Source organism: Sparus aurata, chromosome 13 (genome assembly GCF_900880675.1).
Source record: "Sparus aurata chromosome 13, fSpaAur1.1, whole genome shotgun sequence".
Classification (NCBI taxonomy): domain Eukaryota; kingdom Metazoa; phylum Chordata; class Actinopteri; order Spariformes; family Sparidae; genus Sparus; species Sparus aurata.
Window position 1 is genome coordinate 33883976 of NC_044199.1, and position 17966 is coordinate 33901941.

The 17966-nt window shown below is 44.4% G+C and overlaps 1 protein-coding gene across 7 annotated transcripts in view; it reads right to left on the minus strand.

The window, feature by feature from the left end:
* Window positions 1-350: 350 nt before the first annotated feature.
* The window catches only part of LOC115594229 (stromal interaction molecule 1-like), a 29888-nt gene continuing 12272 nt past the window's right edge, over window positions 351-17966 (minus strand). For 2 of the 7 annotated variants that reach the window (XM_030438147.1, XM_030438151.1), the window contains exons 3-14: window positions 17469-17599; window positions 17225-17339; window positions 14530-14641; window positions 13543-13655; window positions 13105-13282; window positions 9726-9921; window positions 9476-9643; window positions 9270-9370; window positions 8782-9017; window positions 6836-6922; window positions 3724-3787; window positions 351-2887 (exon numbers count right to left, since the gene is read on the minus strand). In XM_030438147.1, the coding sequence (XP_030294007.1) occupies window positions 2425-2887; window positions 3724-3787; window positions 6836-6922; window positions 8782-9017; window positions 9270-9370; window positions 9476-9643; window positions 9726-9921; window positions 13105-13282; window positions 13543-13655; window positions 14530-14641; window positions 17225-17339; window positions 17469-17599 (1964 nt within the window). In that variant the 3' untranslated portion in view covers window positions 351-2424. The remainder of the gene's footprint in view (window positions 2888-3723; window positions 3788-6835; window positions 6923-8781; window positions 9018-9269; window positions 9371-9475; window positions 9644-9725; window positions 9922-13104; window positions 13283-13542; window positions 13656-14529; window positions 14642-17224; window positions 17340-17468; window positions 17600-17966) is intronic. The other 5 variants (XM_030438150.1, XM_030438148.1, XM_030438149.1 and 2 more) reach the window with 5 other exon arrangements.

Below are 17966 nucleotides of genomic sequence, written 5' to 3' on the forward strand. Positions count from 1 at the left end.
TTCAGAGCACGATGTTCAATGTTTATTTCTGCCTTATTTTGCCTTAAATAAAATTAGATGTTGAATTATGTTCCAGCAAGTTTAGGAGGCTGATGTTTAGTTTATTGGCATCATGTGACAGGATTTCTGGGTAATGAAGTCCTCACAGCCGCTCTCACTGACAGCTGCTCTCTTTAAATAAACACTAAACTTTGTTCTGAGTAAATAAAGTTTATGTGATTTAACGTTCACATCCCTCTGAACATCCTGCCTCAGACGACACACACACACCAGCTGATATATTACTGTGTGTGTGTGTGTGTGTGTGTGTGTGTGTGTGTGTGTGTGTGTGTGTGTGTGTGGACTCCAAACTGTGCAGACACATTTTTATTTCCACATCTCCAAGTACAATCTTACATTTCCTCTACAGGTGAACATCAAACAGTGAGAATAAGTTAAACAAGCTGACCTGAGGTCTGTTTGGAGGACGGTGGACAGACAGCAGACTTCTTCTTTGGTATCTCAGTGACTTGTTATGTTTTAGTTTCAGATCTTTCTACACTGGTAACGATGCATTTAAGTTCCAAAATCACTCTGAGCTGCAACGAGTTATCGATTTGTTGTCAATTATTTTGATAATTAATCAGTTTGAGGGATTTTTTAAGTAAATACAGTTAAAACTCTCTGCTGTCAGCTGGTTAATGTGAATATTTTCTGTTTTTTCTTTCCTCTGTGAAGGTAAACTGAACATCTTTGGGTCGTGGAAAGAAAAAGACATTTGAAAACATTTTTCACAATTTCTGACATTTTATAGATCAAATAACCAAGAAAATGATCAACAATGATGATAAACATTGTTCTCGAAATAAGTACTGATGCACGACATGGACTACAACGACTTCTTCTGTGTTTACTGACACACAACAAACTGATTTTAAAGGAGCATGCCGTCACCTGCTGTAGCTGCTGCTGTGTCAGTTTATCAGCTGTAATATACATTTTCATAACCGATAATATAACTTTCCCAAAACTAGGCTGATTTTAATCGTGCAGGTGTAAACGTTAGATGTCGACTCGATAAAATTACCAGATTTGTTTTGTTTTGTCAAAAAAGCCAAAAGTTTCTTCTCCAAATCTCTTGTTTTGCTCGACCAGCAGTCTGAACTCATCGTGTCACGATGACGATTATCCTCAAATATTGATATTGTATTAAAAAAGACACACATGATAATATTGTGTAATTAATACATCGCCTCCAAAACTGTTTTTGTTTATTTCTGTTCTTGTTTTGTCGAAGTGGGCGGCAGGTAAGAGAACAAGCCGTTCAGTAACAGTCGACCTGCCTGCAGTGTTTGTGCAGATATCACACAGATCAGAGATCTGATATCGTGACAGCTCTGATCTATAAACATCAAATATCTGTTGCTAGATAATGATTAATTTTCTGCTGATTGACTCGTTGCAGCTCAGAATAATAAAGCACAAAATGGCGGTAAACGTGAGCGACATCACGACTCTGACTCGCAGCTCAGGTCGGTCCAGAGGTGTCGATCAATCTGCCGTCCTGCTCCACCATCATGAAACCAGAAGCCTTCAGATAATAAATCACAAACTCCACTCTGACATACACATATGAAACAAAAAGGCATTTACAAAACAAAGTGTGTTCCCATCATGCATCTGACACACGCATCAACAGACAAACTGGAAGAGACCTGCAGCCTGATTCGCTCCAAAACTACAACTGCTGTTTGATTTGGTCCTCTGTTTCCCACAATCCCCTGCACACCGGCCCCTTCTTCAGTGTTACATGCTGTCAGATCTGAACTGTTCACTGGCTGGTTGAAGGTAAACTCTGCTGACACGTTCAAGTTATTTGGGATGGAAATATTCAAATGTTTCTAACTTTACACAAACTGTCGGCTCGAAGTCAAATGAAGCACGAAGTCACTTCCTGTAAAGTTGACTTGAATGACTTTGGTAACGTTTAGCATGTTTGGCATCAAAGGATTTTATTCAAACTGGCAACAGACAGAAAAATGACCGATCCACGTTTAGATCAGGTTCCTTATGACCTCATTTTCACTGATATTCAGTCGGTTGTTCCCCAAAACATGAACGATGAATTACGGCAATAAAGAAGTGAGTCTGTCATTGTGCATTCATAACAGGAAGAGGCACCGTTCTCCCCGGTCACTATCTCCAGGTAACAATGGAACGACTGAGGAAAGAGGAAGAAGCTGCTGATGGAGGAGGCAAAGAAAGTGAAGAGGGAGAGCGACAGAGACCGAGGTAAACCTGATGGAGACGCTCCGGTGTCAAAGTCCGTCTTGAATGACAAGAGGAAGAGTGAAGCGTTAAATCTGATGTTCCCTGTGAGCGTTTGTTTTGTGCATCACGTTGAAGATCTCATCATGTCTGTAAGTTTTGAGACGTTCCTGCGGTTCACTGGCGACCCTGCTTCTTCTTAAAGATCTTATTAAAAGCGTTTCTCCTCCGGCTGCCGGACGACTCGCTCTCCTCGCCTCCGTCCTCCTCCACAGGACTCCTCCTGGGCGTGAGCTGGACGCCCGTCCCCCGACCGCTGCTGGTCGAGCTGGACGAGGCGGAGGACGCGAAGACGAGCGGGCTGTCGATGGCGTCGGACGTGATGCAGAGGGAGCGGGTGGAGCAGGCGGAGCCGAGGACGGCAGCAGAGTTGCCCCTCAGCTCCCCGAGGCTAGAGCTCTTCTCCAGACCACAACCTCCTCCTCCACCTCCTCCTCCACCTCCACCGAGCCCCGAGCCCTGACCCTGCAGGGGGTGGAGCCTGGATGAAAGGAGGAAGGCCTTGGACCCATACAGGCTTCGTGATTCGCTGTGAGAGAGAGGGAGGGCGGAGTCAGAGTCGGAGCGGTTCATGATGTCCCTGAGGGAGGGAGAGAGAGAGAACCAATCAGATGATTGTTTACAAAAACCTCTGAATTAAAGATCCTTTAAAAAAAGACAAACACTTCAACTCAACCACAAAACGAGCACAAAAACAAAACATGTTAACAGAAGCAGAAACTATAAACAGCAACATCAGGAGGGAAACAGGAAGAAGAACAGGAAGCAGCGGCGTGACGGCGACTGGACTAGAACTGTGAGGTCACAGTGACGCCTGACCTCTGACCTCTTGATTCTGATCAGCTGATTCTTGAGTCGTAGTGGACATCGGTACAACATTTAAATTAAATTCTGACCACTCAGAAATATTCCAGAAACCAAGAACCAGTTCTGGTTCTGTTTGTATACAAGTTCTGGATCTGGATGAGTGTTTCAGTAACGACTTGTTAGTGCGTCAGTAAAACAGCGTGCAGAGGAAGATACCCGAAGCTGCCGGAGCGACAGCGCTGCCTCTGGCTCGCCGCGGCGCCTCCTGCTGGCGGGAGGCTGGACGCCGCCTCCACAGAATGGAAGTAAGAAGAACGGAGGAGCAGAGCAGAGAAATGAGCGGTGCCTTCAGCGTAGCAGGAAGAGGAGGAGGAGGAGGAGGAGGAGGTGGGGGGAGGACAGAATGAGAGGGAGGGAGGGTGAAGAGGAGAGGTGGGGCCGATAGAGGGGTGAGACAGGGAGGAGGAGAGAGAGGGGGAGGGCACGGGGAGGAACTCCAGCTGGCCAATGGAGCGGCTGCGATTCTGCCGGCCGTGACCACTGGGAGGACGGGACGATGTGAACGGGTCACGCCCCTCCTGTTGAGGTAAGCCCCGCCCTTCAACCAACCTCTGAGAGCTGAACGCCAAACCGGGGTCTCCCATCCGCTGTCGCAGGGGCATCAGACTCTGAGCTGCAGGAGAGGGAAGAGGAAGAGTTAGACTCAGTTGGTGGTTTTATTTTGAAAAGCAGAGACACAGGAAGTTCTGACTCACAAACAGCAGAAATGCTTCTTAAAACTGAGGAGTTACGAGTGCAGACGACAGATTCATGAGGAGAAAAAGTGAACAAGTGAACTTTTAGCTGCAACAACTTTCAAACAAAATGAGGCTTTTTTTTTTAGCTTCCTGTTGGATTCACAGCTCGTAAACTTCAGCTTCCTCCACAGACACACTGGACCTGTTCAGACCCGGTGTCAACATCCGTCCTGAGTGATCCGATCTCAAGTGGACAGCTCTCAGTACAGGTGTGCATGCATCAAGGAGGAGATCCAGTCCCTCAGACCACATTCAGAACCACAACATCACCAGACTCCCTTAACAAATCAAGTGATTTTAAGAGTTGTTGAGTTGAAACAAACTTTATAAACGTTGTGAAACTGTGTCTCTGACAGATTGTAACTCATTGTGTCCTTGTTGTAAATTCAGCATTAAATGTAAAACATAAAGCCAACTGTCACAACATCACCAGCCTCCCTTAACAAACCAGCTAATTTTGGGAGTTGTTGTGTAGCGTAAAACTTTATAACATTGTGAAACTGTGTGTGTGACAGATTGTAACTCATTGTGTCCTTGTTGTAAATTCAGCATTAAATCTTTCAGCTGAAGTTGTTTGTCTCCTTGTAAAAAGTGTCAGTTTGTGGCAGCATGTCTGTACCAGCCTGTCTGCTTCTGTGTCTAAAGTGCTAAAGTCTTACCTGCCAACATTGATCAGCTGTTTGAACACACTGTTTACACTGATTTCACCATTTACACTCCATTTATGAAAGAAGAAACATGTTATTGATCTAAACATGTCACATGTTACAAAGACACTAAACAGCAACAATATAGGCTACTTCTTTGTCCCCGTGGAGAAAGTCCCCAGACTCCCTTAACAAATGTGTCAGTTTAGTGAGTTGTTGAGTTGGAGACACTTTATAAACTCTGTGAAACTCTGTCTCTGACTCATTCTGCATTATTTGGACCTTCTTGTTAATTCAGCAAATAGAACGAGGACGTGAGACCTGATGACAAGTGGCCGCTCAGGACGGATGTTGATATCAGGTGTGAATGGGGCCAAACACTAAGTGTAATTCCAAATCAAGACAACTGTGAAACACAGGTTTGACAAATGTTTTCCAATCAAATAATCTTGGAGTAATTATTTTAAATATAAGGTACTTTTTTTTCTTTCCAAATGTTTCTGTGGTTTTAGAATCCAAACATTCGACTGTGTGAATCGACTTGTTCCAGCAGCAGAAATTCTGAAAGTAAGAAACATTTCTTTGTGTTTTTAGCTGCTGCAGACCTGCAAGTGGATGTTAGTGAACAGAGGAGGGGGCACAGGTGCAGTGTTAACACAGTGATGTGTTTTCCAGGTCTTCAGAGAGTGAAAAGGTGAGGAGAGGAAGAGGAGACTCCGAGAGGCTTCGTTTGATCTGACCAGACGGAGCGAGGAAGGTGAAGGAGGACGAGGAGGTGAAGGAGGAGGAGGTGAAGGAGGAGGATGATGAGGCTGCACAGGTGAGGAGGCGTTCACATGGACACCTGTGGTCCGTCATATTCACAGAACACTGATCGAACTTTCCATCAAAGCTTAACAATTGAAGGAATTCCTGAACATGAATTGAGCTCAGATCAGTCAGACGTTAGCCTAGCTTAGCATTAAGACTGGAGAAGGAGAAACAACCAGTCTGACTCTCTGATAACTATAAACACGACTGGATGTGTGGAGCTAACAAGCTAACAAGCTAACAAGCTAACGCGGCTGCATCGTACTCTGATGTGCCGTCGTTTATCGTTCAATTTCTTGATTTTACGAAAGAATACGTTAAACTTCAGTTTGTTTTCTGACTTCTCACAAATGTTCATGTGAACGCTGCCTCCAGGTTGATTCATGCCTCTGTTTCAAAGTGGAAATGTCTTTTTGTTTTGGCCTCTTTGAGGTGAAATGAAGCCGACTGCCACATTCATGCAACAGTTTCTGTGACTTTTGAGGGATTGTTGAGTCTGAATTTTAAGAAAGTCAGATATTTAAACTGGCTTTTACCAAAAAATTATCAAAAGATTCAGTTTTTATTGCTGTTTTCTGAAAATTTAAGGTTTCTGTGTGCGAGACAAAACATTTAAAACTTCTGACTTCTTCTGCTGTTCTGTTTGTTTCCACTGTAAGAAATAAAAAATCAAGTTATTACTTTCTTTCTCTATCTATTATTATTTATTTAAGAAGATAAAATAATAAAAGATTAAAGTCAGAATTGTGATTCAAAAGAAAACGAGTCAAACCTTGTTTAATTTTTGAATCCCTAACACTGTAAAAAACATTAAAATTAATAACAATAAATCAATAAAGGTATCTTGTAATAAAAATAACTACAAACTGATATCATTCTAACAGATGAATCAAAAAGAAGGTATCATAATTAATACATGTATTTAAATTAAAAAGGCACCACGTCTTAAAATAATCTTTCAAATGATGAAAAAATCATTTTTATAAAAAAGGTGTTGGAATTTTTCAGTGGACACGAGATTTATCAAAGTTATTTTACTGTAAACTGTTTAATATTAATATTTTCAGATTAAGATAAATAATTCCTCTAATTGATATAATTTGCAATTCTATTAATTATTATAAACGTCTGTTTTCTCAGCCTTCAATATAACCTCCATGTTTTACACATTATTATTATTTTACCAAAAATGTTTTTAAATATAATTTATGTAATAGTTCAAACGTGGGATTTTATATCACTTAACATTTATTTACCTTTATTTTTTGTATTTCATACTTAATTGAAAATCAGAAGAAAAGATTATAACTGCTCATGTGAATTTATAATATAGTATAATTATATATAGTTTATTTTATATCTCATTGTGTTCATCGCTCAGAAGCTCAGCGGGAACCGAGACAGTCGAGATCGAACAGAGGTATGAACCAATCAGAGAGGGGGAGGCTGAAGGAGGGAGGGGCCAACCAGAGTGTTTCCATGGTGACTGGGTTTCTGCGATGCCACTCAGGGGCCAGAGGTCGCTCACTCGCCGGTCCATCTGCCACGCTGCGTCTGGAGGGAGCCAATCAAGAGAGAGAGATGCCAAGAAAAAGAGGACCAATCAGAGGAGAGGACGGAGACAGTGAGCGGACCACAGGTGAGCTGAGAGGAGATGAGGTCAGGTGGGTCATCACGTTTCCCTCTGTGACAAACCCGAAGTGATGAGTGGCGACTGAATCTCTACAGTCGTCAGTCAGTGTCGCTCAACACGACCTGAATATCTCCAGACTTTAGCAGAAGAACTCCAGCAGCTACGGGCAGAACCAGACAGAACCAGACAGAACCACAGACAGAACCACGGACAGAACCACGGACAGAACCAGACAGAACCACGGGCAGAACCAGACAGAACCACGGACAGAACCAGACAGAACCAGACAGAACCACAGACAGAACCACAGACAGAACCACGGACAGAACCAGACAGAACCAGACAGAACCACGGACAGAACCACGGACAGAAACACGGGCAGAACCAGACAGAACCACAGACAGAACCACAGACAGAACCACGGACAGAACCATGAGCAGAACCAGACAGAACCAGACAGAACCAGACAGAACCACGGACAGAACCACGGACAGAACCACGGGCAGAACCAGACAGAACCACAGACAGAACCACAGACAGAACCACGGACAGAACCATGAGCAGAACCACAGACAGAACCACGGACAGAACCACGGACAGAACCACAGACAGAACCACGGGCAGAACCACGGACAGAACCACAGACAGAACCAGACAGAACCACGGACAGAACCAGACAGAACCAGACAGAACCACGGACAGAACCATGGACAGAACCACTGACAGAACCACTGACAGAACCACGGGCAGAACCACGGACAGAACCACAGACAGAACCAGACAGAACCACGGACAGAACCACAGACAGAACCCAGACAGAACCACGGACAGAACCATGGACAGAACCACTGACAGAACCACAAGCAGAACCAAGGCTAGAAGAACTTCAGCTTGACCTCCAGTACGGGTCTGTGTCGCAGGTTTGTCCAATTTCTACAAATCGACGACTATAAAAATCAGCAGTAATCAAAAGAAGCTTCAAGTGTTTGTAAATTAAATCTGATGATAAAAAGATAAATGTCTGATCAATATGTCAGATAAAACTTGTTCAAGAGCTTGTTGACGTCAGAAATAATGAGACACACTACTGTAACTAAGATGATACATTTTAGACACAGGCTAATCGTTAGCAGGGAGCTAATGTTACTGCAAGCACAAGTGCGTCCACCATCTTTGACAGCTGGCTACGGCAACACCACTTGTACAAACTACATACAGCGATGCAGATATGAGTCCTGAACCCTTCCGGTTCCCTCACGTTGTTTTTTATAACTGTTATTTCAGTTAAATGTCTGATCTGAGGTCAGGCTGGTTGTCTGACATGACGACAGTAAATATGTTGCTCAGCTGCTTCCACAGACGGCAGGTCAGGCTTAAAATCTGTCCACAAGAATATTCATTAAAGAGACAACTATATTTAAGAAGAGTTACCATAATATATTGATATATAATAACAACAACAAATCCCTTGTTAAGAAACCAACAATGTCTGTCAGTCTAAACTTCCTGACTTGCTGTCTGTGGCCCTCAGGTCCAAGCTCATTGGTTACTACTGAAGATGCAAAGCTTTATTTTAAAAGTATTCTGCAATTTATAAAAAAGACCAACATAGCACTGCTTCTCACTGTAGTTTGTATGAAACAAACAGGAAATCGTGTATTTGTTGAGGACTATTTTAATCCACACTTGGTGCTGTGATGAGCAGCAGGACGGGTCGAGTCTGAACAAAATTAGCGGCGTGCCGACAGACCTTAACTAACCAAACGTGTCATTAACTTACACTGTAGCGTCCCAGGAGACAGGATGTCTTCGTCCATGTCGTCGAGGTCATCGGAGAGGATGAGGTGCTGCGGGGTCGGAGGTCGCAGGCCGAGGAAGGACGGGTCCAGGTTGAGGGCGGCAGCCAGCGCTCCCAGACCCGGATTATTGACCACGCAGAAACCGGTCAGAGACTCGATCTGCTGCCAGCGGTGCAGCTTCTCTCGCAGCGCCGCCGTCACCTCGGCCAGCGCCTGTCTGAGGGTGGAGGAGGGTGTTAGCAGGGGAGACAGCGGCGGCTGTGAAACCAACAACATCTGCAGGTAACAGATGTCACTTACTCATGACAAGCCCTGTTAGCTTTAGCCTGGGTCTGTTAGCATGATACTCTGACCTGGGACCTGATATCATGAGGTTTACACTTTGCTACAGCTCGCAAGTCTCTAGTCATGGTCCATTATATATTTGCGGATTTTAATTTAACATCTCGTCTGGTTGAAGGTCGCTCACTTGGCAGAGAGGATCTTATGGTCGACGTCGTCCAGCGAGGAGCTGTGAGCCACATGAAACGTCCCGAACAAAGAGCTCCTCTTCTTCTTGATCTTCTCTGCCTGAAACACACCATCATCATCATCATCATCTTCATCATCATCATCGTCATCGTCATCATCATCATCATGTGTCTCAGTGTTAACAGTGTGTGATGCTGTCCTCACCCCCTCTCTGGCCTGCAGCAGCTGCCTCTCTGCGCTCTGTTTCTTGATGTTGTAGTACTGAACCTCGATCTCGTGCGTCAGCTGAAGCCACTTCTGCAGAGACTCCGGTGGAGCCCAGTGAGCCCGCGACTCAAGCTCCCTCTCCGCCCTCTTCAACGCCATACGCACCTACGATTCATACACAACTCAGGACTTTCACACTTACAAGGTGACATGTGTCAGACGTTTCCAGTGTATTTGGGGAGCTCACATTGAAAACCTCCTCTACCTGTTCCAGCTCCTCCTCAGCGTATTTCTGCCGGCTCCTCTCGTTCTCGGTTCCCTCTCGGAGCTCTCGGAGCCGATGTGCCTCCTGTTTGGCCGAGTCGATCTCGCTCCTCAGCTCCTCCTCCACCTTCACCTTCTCCACCTGAACGCAGCGCTGCTCCTCCTGAGCCTTCTGCAGCCTGACGGAAACAACAACAACAACAACAAACATATGAGATCATTTTATCTTTCCTCTTATTGGTTCAGCTTCTAGATTTAGTTTGACAGACTCTGATCACACGGCCTGTTTTATCTTGGGTAGCCGAGGCTTTCACCACATCTCATGGTCTTCCTCGATGGACTGACTTACACAGTTGTCATGGTGATGGTTTAGTGACGGAGTGGATATTGTGATCTGGTCACGTGATGAATACTAAACACAGTCCTGTTAGGAAGGCCATGAGAAGAGGTGAAAAGCTCCTGACGACTCTGAAACTCAGAGCTCACCCATGTCCTTAACGACTATGTAAGGACACTCCCACACTATGTAAGGACACTCCCACACTATGTAAGGAGACTCCCATACTAATTAAGGGGACTACTAAACTATGTAAGGAGACTCCACACTATGTAAGGACACTCCCACACTATGTAAGGAGACTCCCATACTATGTAAGGGGACTACTAAACTATGTAAGGAGACTCCACACTATGTAAGGACACTCCCACACTATGTAAGGAGACTCCCATACTATGTAAGGGGACTACTAAACTATGTAAGGAGACTCCACACTATGTAAGGACACTCCCACACTATGTAAGGAGACTACTAAACTATGTAAGGACACTCCCACACTATGTAAGGAGACTCCCATACTATGTAAGGGGACTACTAAACTATGTAAGGAGACTCCACACTATGTAAGGACACTTCCACACTATGTAAGGAGACTACTAAACTATGTAAGGACACTCCCACACTATGTAAGGAGACTCCACACTATGTAAGGACACTTCCACACTATGTAAGGAGACTACTAAACTATGTAAGGACACTCCCACACTATGTAAGGAGACTCCCACACTATGTAAGGAGACTCCTACACTATGTAAGGAGACTACTAAACTATGTAAGGACACTCCCACACTATGTAAGGAGACTACTAAACTATGTAAGGACACTCCCCCACTATGTAAGGAGACTCCCACACTATGTAAGGAGACTCCCATACTATGTAATGAGACTCCATACTATGAAAGGACACTCCCACACTATGTAATGAGACTCCATATTATGAAAGGACACTCCCACACGATGTATGGACACTCCCACACAAAGTAAGGACACTCTCACTATGTAAGGACACTCTCACACTTTGTAAGGACACTCCCCCATGATATATATAACTAATCACTACTGTTAGTACTACTTCTGTAATGCTACTACTACTTCTATCACTACATCTTTGTTACTACTACAGCCACCAATCTTACTACCACCGTGAATAATGTTACTTTTACTACTGTTAATACTATCACCATTAATGTTATGACTGAACTGCCACTAATGTAACTACAACATTATATTAGTAGTACTGCCTCAGCTTCTGTACTGTACTGTGTAACTAATGTTACTACAATTAATGTCACTGATACTACTGTTAGTTCAATTACCACTATACTACTGATAACGTTCTTTTGGTGTTGGATTCCTGTACTATTACCATACTACTGTCATACTTCTACTGTTACCAGCGTCTGTAGTGACTTTTGGTGCCAGCAGGGGGAGCTGTGCCTCAGTCTGAGGGGGAGGGGGTCAGTGTTTATGGGGAGGCATGAAGGAATGTGTATGTGTGTGTGAGTGTGTGTGTGTGTAAAGTGTGTGTAACAGTATATATGTGACCTGTCCTCGGTGATTCACCACCTGTTTGGATTTAATCTACTGACACTGTATCCAAGTCAGCTGCTGACACACAATACAGCCGCAGTACTCACAGCTCTATTGTAGTACTACAGGTGGTACTTCTGTTGAATCCACCTATAGAACCAGTTATTTTATAGAATACTGGTAGTTTTTTACAATAGCAGCAGTAACGGTAGCTAGAGCATCAGCGGTTGTAATAGTACATGTAGCAATAATATAACGGGGCGGGGAATACTCATGTTTGGAGTAGTAACAGTATAGTATTACTCGTAACAGTAGTAATTTACAGCAGTATAGCCATCACAGTAAAGTAACAGTAGAGGTGGTAGTGAGTGCTAACAGTAGCAGTAGTAGAACAAAAATAGTAATGGTACTTGGAGTAAGAGAAGCAGTACTCGTAGTAACAGTAGTACTAAATTATAATAGCCTTAGAAACAATGTTCTTAGTAAAACTAGTCATGGTAATAGCAGCGGTCATGAACGAATAAATGTAGTAACAGAAGTCATATTAGTGGTAATAACGACATCATTAGTAAAGGCAGTACACACTGTAATACTAAAGGTAGTAACAATAGTAGTTGTACTGTGAGGGCAGAAATGCAACAGCTGCTGCAGTAGTACGTGTAACAGTAGTAACATAGTAACAGAAACAGAAGTAACTAACAATAGTCCCAGCAGTGAGCGCAGGTGAACTGTTACTGTTATACTTACTAGAGTCACTACTGTTACACTAACTCCTGTTACTGTAAGTGTAACAGTAGTAACAGTATCAGCAGTGTCACTGGAGAAAACCGTAACAGTAGTAGTAACCAATCATAACAGTCCTATCAGTGTCATCAGCTGAGAAACAAACGAGCTGTGAGGTGAAACAGCATGTTACAACATGACACACCCACACACACACACACACACACACACACACACACACACACACACACACACACACAGTGTGTTCCTGTGCCAAGTGTGTGAATGTGTGAAGTCTTTGTGTAAGGTGGTGTGTACATGCAGGTGTGTGTGTGTGTGTGAGAGGGAGACAGAGAGCATAAGACTGAGCTCCTGGCTATTCTTTGACCATATAAGGACTTCAGACAGAGGGCCTCTGCAGGGACTGTCTACACACACACACACACACACACACACACACACACACACACACACACACACAGTAGATGAGTTATTTCCTCCTGGTAGCTGCAGCTCAGTCACTGTTGAAGGTTAATTATGTATAATTATATAATAACAAAATGTGTTGGTAGAGAGCAGCAGCTGTTCTGAGCTCAGCTGTGAGGAGTTTTATCATCCGTACGTTGAAACAGGCTGCAGCTCAAACTCCTTCTGACATCGAGATGAGGAGCTGATTATTTAATCACAGGACGTGAATACATGTAGTTCTGATCCGTCTGGTTATTAACCCGTGTGTTAACAGATGTTCTGACAGAAGCTGTGATGGACTCACTTCTCCTGCAGCTCCTGCAGGCTCTGCTCGGCCCTCTGCAGACCCTCCAGGTCCTTCATCAGCTTCCCCATGTCGTCTCTGGACTTCCTGGTCTGGACGTAGGCGAACCAGCAGCCACCCAGCGCCATGAGGATGGACACACCCAGAACCAGATCCTTCCACCGGTTCGGACGGCCTGCTGACACACAGTTCACATTAATACACAGACACATATGTGTGTTAATATTTATGTTTACATATGTATATCTGAATATATGTCTGTGTGTGTTTGTAAATGTGTGTAAATAAACATTTATATTAAAAACAACACACACACAGTAAGTACGTTTATATGAATGTGGAGGGTTAGACAACCACATTTCCTCCTCATTCAGCCCAATGATATGTTACACTGAGATCACCACTGATATCACTGTGTCATAACACACACACACACACCTGGCGGTCCAAACAGGATGATGTCGAGGGCTTTGAGCTGCAGTTTCTGAGCGTGAGTTCTGTCTAAGATCTTCAGCACGGTCACGGTCAGCGTGGTGTTCTTCACCGCCAGCCTGCCGGAACACAGACGAGCTCGTTAACGAGGCTCACAGAAACAAGAGTCTCAGTCCGACGGTACATTTTAACCTCCACAGGAAGTGGCAGGCCAGAAACAAACATTGTCATGATTGTGTGGTTTTTCAGCTCAGAAGCTGCTCTGAAAAAAAAAATGGTGCATTCAAGGACACTCCGACATCTGAGATTTGAGTACAGAAGCCTACAGGAAGTCATCAGGCTTTAAACAGAGCTGGAAAACAAACAAAGGTTCATGTGTCATGACTTATAAGATTATTATTATTAGATTAAATAAATTGAAGATGCTGAGCCCGTTTACAGAGGACAGAAATATGATTTGCAGTTTAAAGACCAACTGGAATGAGCAAAGTAAAGATGGACAACAGGAACCACTCCACAGAGATAAGTCTGAGGATTACAGATCGTCTGTCTGACTGAACTATAAATGCCGACAGGTGTAAAACCACTGGTATGGTCCTTTAAGCTACTCCTTCTCCGCGTCAGAACTGGGTCAAATGTGAACTCACAGACATGGAACACATATTGATATCATTCAGAGTGACGTTCACTTCCTGAGGATGTCTTTATCTCTGACATGCATCCAGAACAAACGTACATGAATCCGTGTAGAGATCAGAGAACAAAGACAGTCCAGAACAGTCCACATTCATGAGTACAATGCTAACAGGAGCTGCTAACAGGAGCTGCTAACAGTAGATGCTAACAGTAGATGCTAACAGGAGCTGCTCACAGGAGCTGCTAACAGGAGCTGCTAACAGGAGATGCTAACAGGAGATGCTAACAGGCGCTCTAAACAAAGTATAAATAGTTTGTAGCTGGAGGTTAAATTATACTTCCTGTCTGAAGGGTTACCTGGGTAAGGCCTTCCCATCCAGCTGGTGTTTCCTGAAGGTTTCTGCGTACTGAGGAAGCTCCACACTGTTGGCCAGCCAGTCCTCCACCTGCTGCACCGTCCAGTTATACACTGCAACACACACACAGCATGTATTTAATAATGAAGCCACCTCAGTTCAGAAGTTCAGAGTCACTGTGGAATGAAGGATTGAACACCGCAGAGCTAAACATCCACCATTCTGAAAAATAAACAGCTGAGGACGTTTGAGGGACGGCCGGTGGTTTACAGCTCCGACAAGAAGGTTTCTGCAACATGACAAAGATTGTTAACATGTTTCTGGCTCCGTCACTTCATAACCGAAACATCAACAGCAGCTGTTGGTCTGCTGTATATCTCCGTCTCTCTCTGTTATTACATCTCAGGCACTTTTCTCTAAAAATAAACATTTTCTTCTGCATGTGTCGTTTTTTTACGTCATCGCCGTGACAAATTGAGATGGAAAATAAAGTGGATCCAAAAATAGGATTTTATTTTTACACGCAACACGATTCTCCTGTTGAATCTCTCTGTCGGACTTTCTTTCTTTCTTTCTTTCTTTCTTTCTTTCTCTCTCGAAACAGATGGATCTTGATTTTTGTCCTGACCCTTAAACTCACGGGTTCTTAAAGCAGGTCTGGTTTGTGAGGTGATGCTGTGAACACTGTGTTGTATTTACAGAGTAAACAGATGCTCAGAGTGAAGATGCGTCACTGAGTGTTTAACACGAGGAAACCTCAGATCTGCGTCCAGCACTCACTTTGCTGAAGAGTCGTTCTGTTGATGTTTGTGTGTTTTTGCTTTGTTGAAGCTACTTTTCCTTCAATCTGCCGACTTTATTTAATTAATGGGTTTTTACATTTCCCAGAGTTGCTCTGACACAAACAGCAGCAGCCTGTTGCAGCAGCTGATCTTCAGATTGAGAGTAAATCGTCACTAACTGTTAATAATTAGTTAGTTTCACACTGAACTCAACAGTTTGATGACGATGAATCGTCTGCAGGTGATTCTAACGTCACCTGCTCCATCAGTAATAATTACAGACGCAGTGAGCTCACGTCTGTCGGAGTTTTGTCCTTGTGTGAAAATGGAGGACATCAAACATGCTGATGCAAATCTGATAGATGCTAACATGCTAACACCAACATGTTTGGGAACCAAGACGACAACAGAAACTATTAAATCCATCAGAAGAACCAGACTGTGTACAAGCTCATCAAATGTCACGTTCAGGTAGTCAGGAAGCTGTTAGCTCCTGTTAGCAGCTCCTGTTAGCAGCTCCTGTTAGCAGCGGCTGTTAGCAGCGGCTGTTAGCTACGTCTGTTAGCAGCTCCTGTTAGCAGCGGCTGTTAGCAGCTCCTGTTAGCAGCGGCTGTTAGCAGCTCCTGTTAGCATCTCCTGTTAGCAGCTCCTGTTAACAACGTCCGTTAGCAGCTCCTGTTAGCAGCTCCTGTTAGCAGCTCCTGTTAACAACGTCTGTTAGCAGCTCCTGTTAGCATCTCCTGTTAGCAGCTCCTGTTAACAACGTCTGTTAGCAGCTCCTGTTAGCATCTCCTGTTAGCAGCGGCTGTTAGTAGCTCCTGTTAGCAGTGGCTGTTAGCTACGTCTGTTAGCAGCTCCTGTTAGCATCTCCTGTTAGCAGCGGCTGTTAGCAGCTCCTGTTAGCAGCTCCTGTTAGCTACGTCTGTTAGCAGCTCCTGTTAGCAGCTCCTGTTAGCAGTTCCTGTTAACAACGTCTGTTAGCAGCTCCTGTTAACAGCGGCTGTTAGTTATGGCTGTTAGCTACGTCTGTTAGCAGCTCCTGTTAGCTATGGCTGTTAGCAGCGTCTGTTAGCAGCTCCTGTTGTTTCTCAAATCAGACCTGACTGGTCGAGTGTCTGCTCTGATATGCGGCCGGATAATTCTGATGACAACTCTGCAGACATTCACTGATTCTGCTCTTCTGTCCGTCTGGATATGACATCGCCATCGTGTGATGTGTCACAAGAGACACAAAAGACTCTTTGATGGGAGCTGCAGCTGTAAGAATCAGATTTGATTCATATTTCATGTTGTTTTATTTTCTGGCAATAAATCTTGATATACCAAAAGACGAGGTGCGCTGGTTTACTGCATTTACTGCTTTAAACACTTTACATTTTCTAAACTTCATTCAAACCAAAAGCTCAGTTTGTGGTCTGAAACTGGACCCGGTGTGGGACCCTGACCCAGTGAATCCGCTGGCTGTTGCTGTTTTTTTCCAGTGTGCTGGACTTTCTGGCACAACGATTTCCTCTGGGCTTAATAAAGTTCTATCTCATGCATCGTATCATAGTCTGAAGAAAGCCGACGTCTGCTGAATGTTTATATCTGTGACTGAACAGTTCCTGTAGTTTCACCAGGGTTAAAATAACATCCTGGACGAGGAGTTAAAGGTCCGCTGTCGAGGATCTCGTGGCATCAGTGTGTTTGCAGATAGCAACCTGCTCATCTCGCCCTCTCGAGGTCACGCTAACAAACATTCTTAGTTCCAAGTGATTATTAACGAATAAAAATATGGTTATGAATATTATATTCCATTCCTGCCAACAGATCCTCCTAAATTCTACATACTGCTCCTTTAAATCATTTTGGTGCTGAGGGCAAAGTGTGCAGCCACGCTTACAGGAAACAGGTCGGACTGAATCACTGCCTCACCTTCGGAGCTCTTCCAGGTGGTCCACATGTCCTCCACACTGATGTACAGGTCGGCTCGGTGGAAGCTGCTGTGTTTGGCTTTGGAGTCGTGATACTTCAGATCCTCCCTGAGAAACTGAGGAGGAGGAGGAAGAGGAGGAGGAGGAGGAGGAGGAGGAGGAGGAGGAGGAGGAGAAGGAGTCAGTGTGAGCTGCAGCCTTGTCTCGACTGGTCAGGAGGAGGACAAACAGGGTTTTGGTCTCACCTCGTCCGTCTCCGTCATGTCCACCGTCCCGTCTGCGTCGTCGTCCATCTGTTTGTGGATGCTGCAGATCGCCTCGAAACTCAGCAGGGAGTTTTCATCCTGACAGAGCTGCTGGTCTATCACACACAGATCTACAACACAGAGACGACATGTCATCATTACCTTTACTACTGTTCACAGAGGGGGAAGCTGTGGCATTACAGTGACATGTGCACCATGAAGTCCATACAGAACCAGAACACACAGGAGTCTCATCAGATATGTCAGGTAGCTAAACACTCCGAGTCCGAGTTTCTGTGTCAGTTTGATGAACGTCGACTCTGTTCGCAGAGGCAAAAACAGCAACAGGACGAGCAAACATCCAGCGCGTCTGGCTGCCATCTTTGTTTGGGTCGAGAACTGAAGCGTGTGAGAGCCCGAGGAGTGAAATCTTTCTCAAGTACAGAAGTCAACACAGCAAAACCTAGAGACATAAAAGAAGTCGCTCCTGTCGCCAAA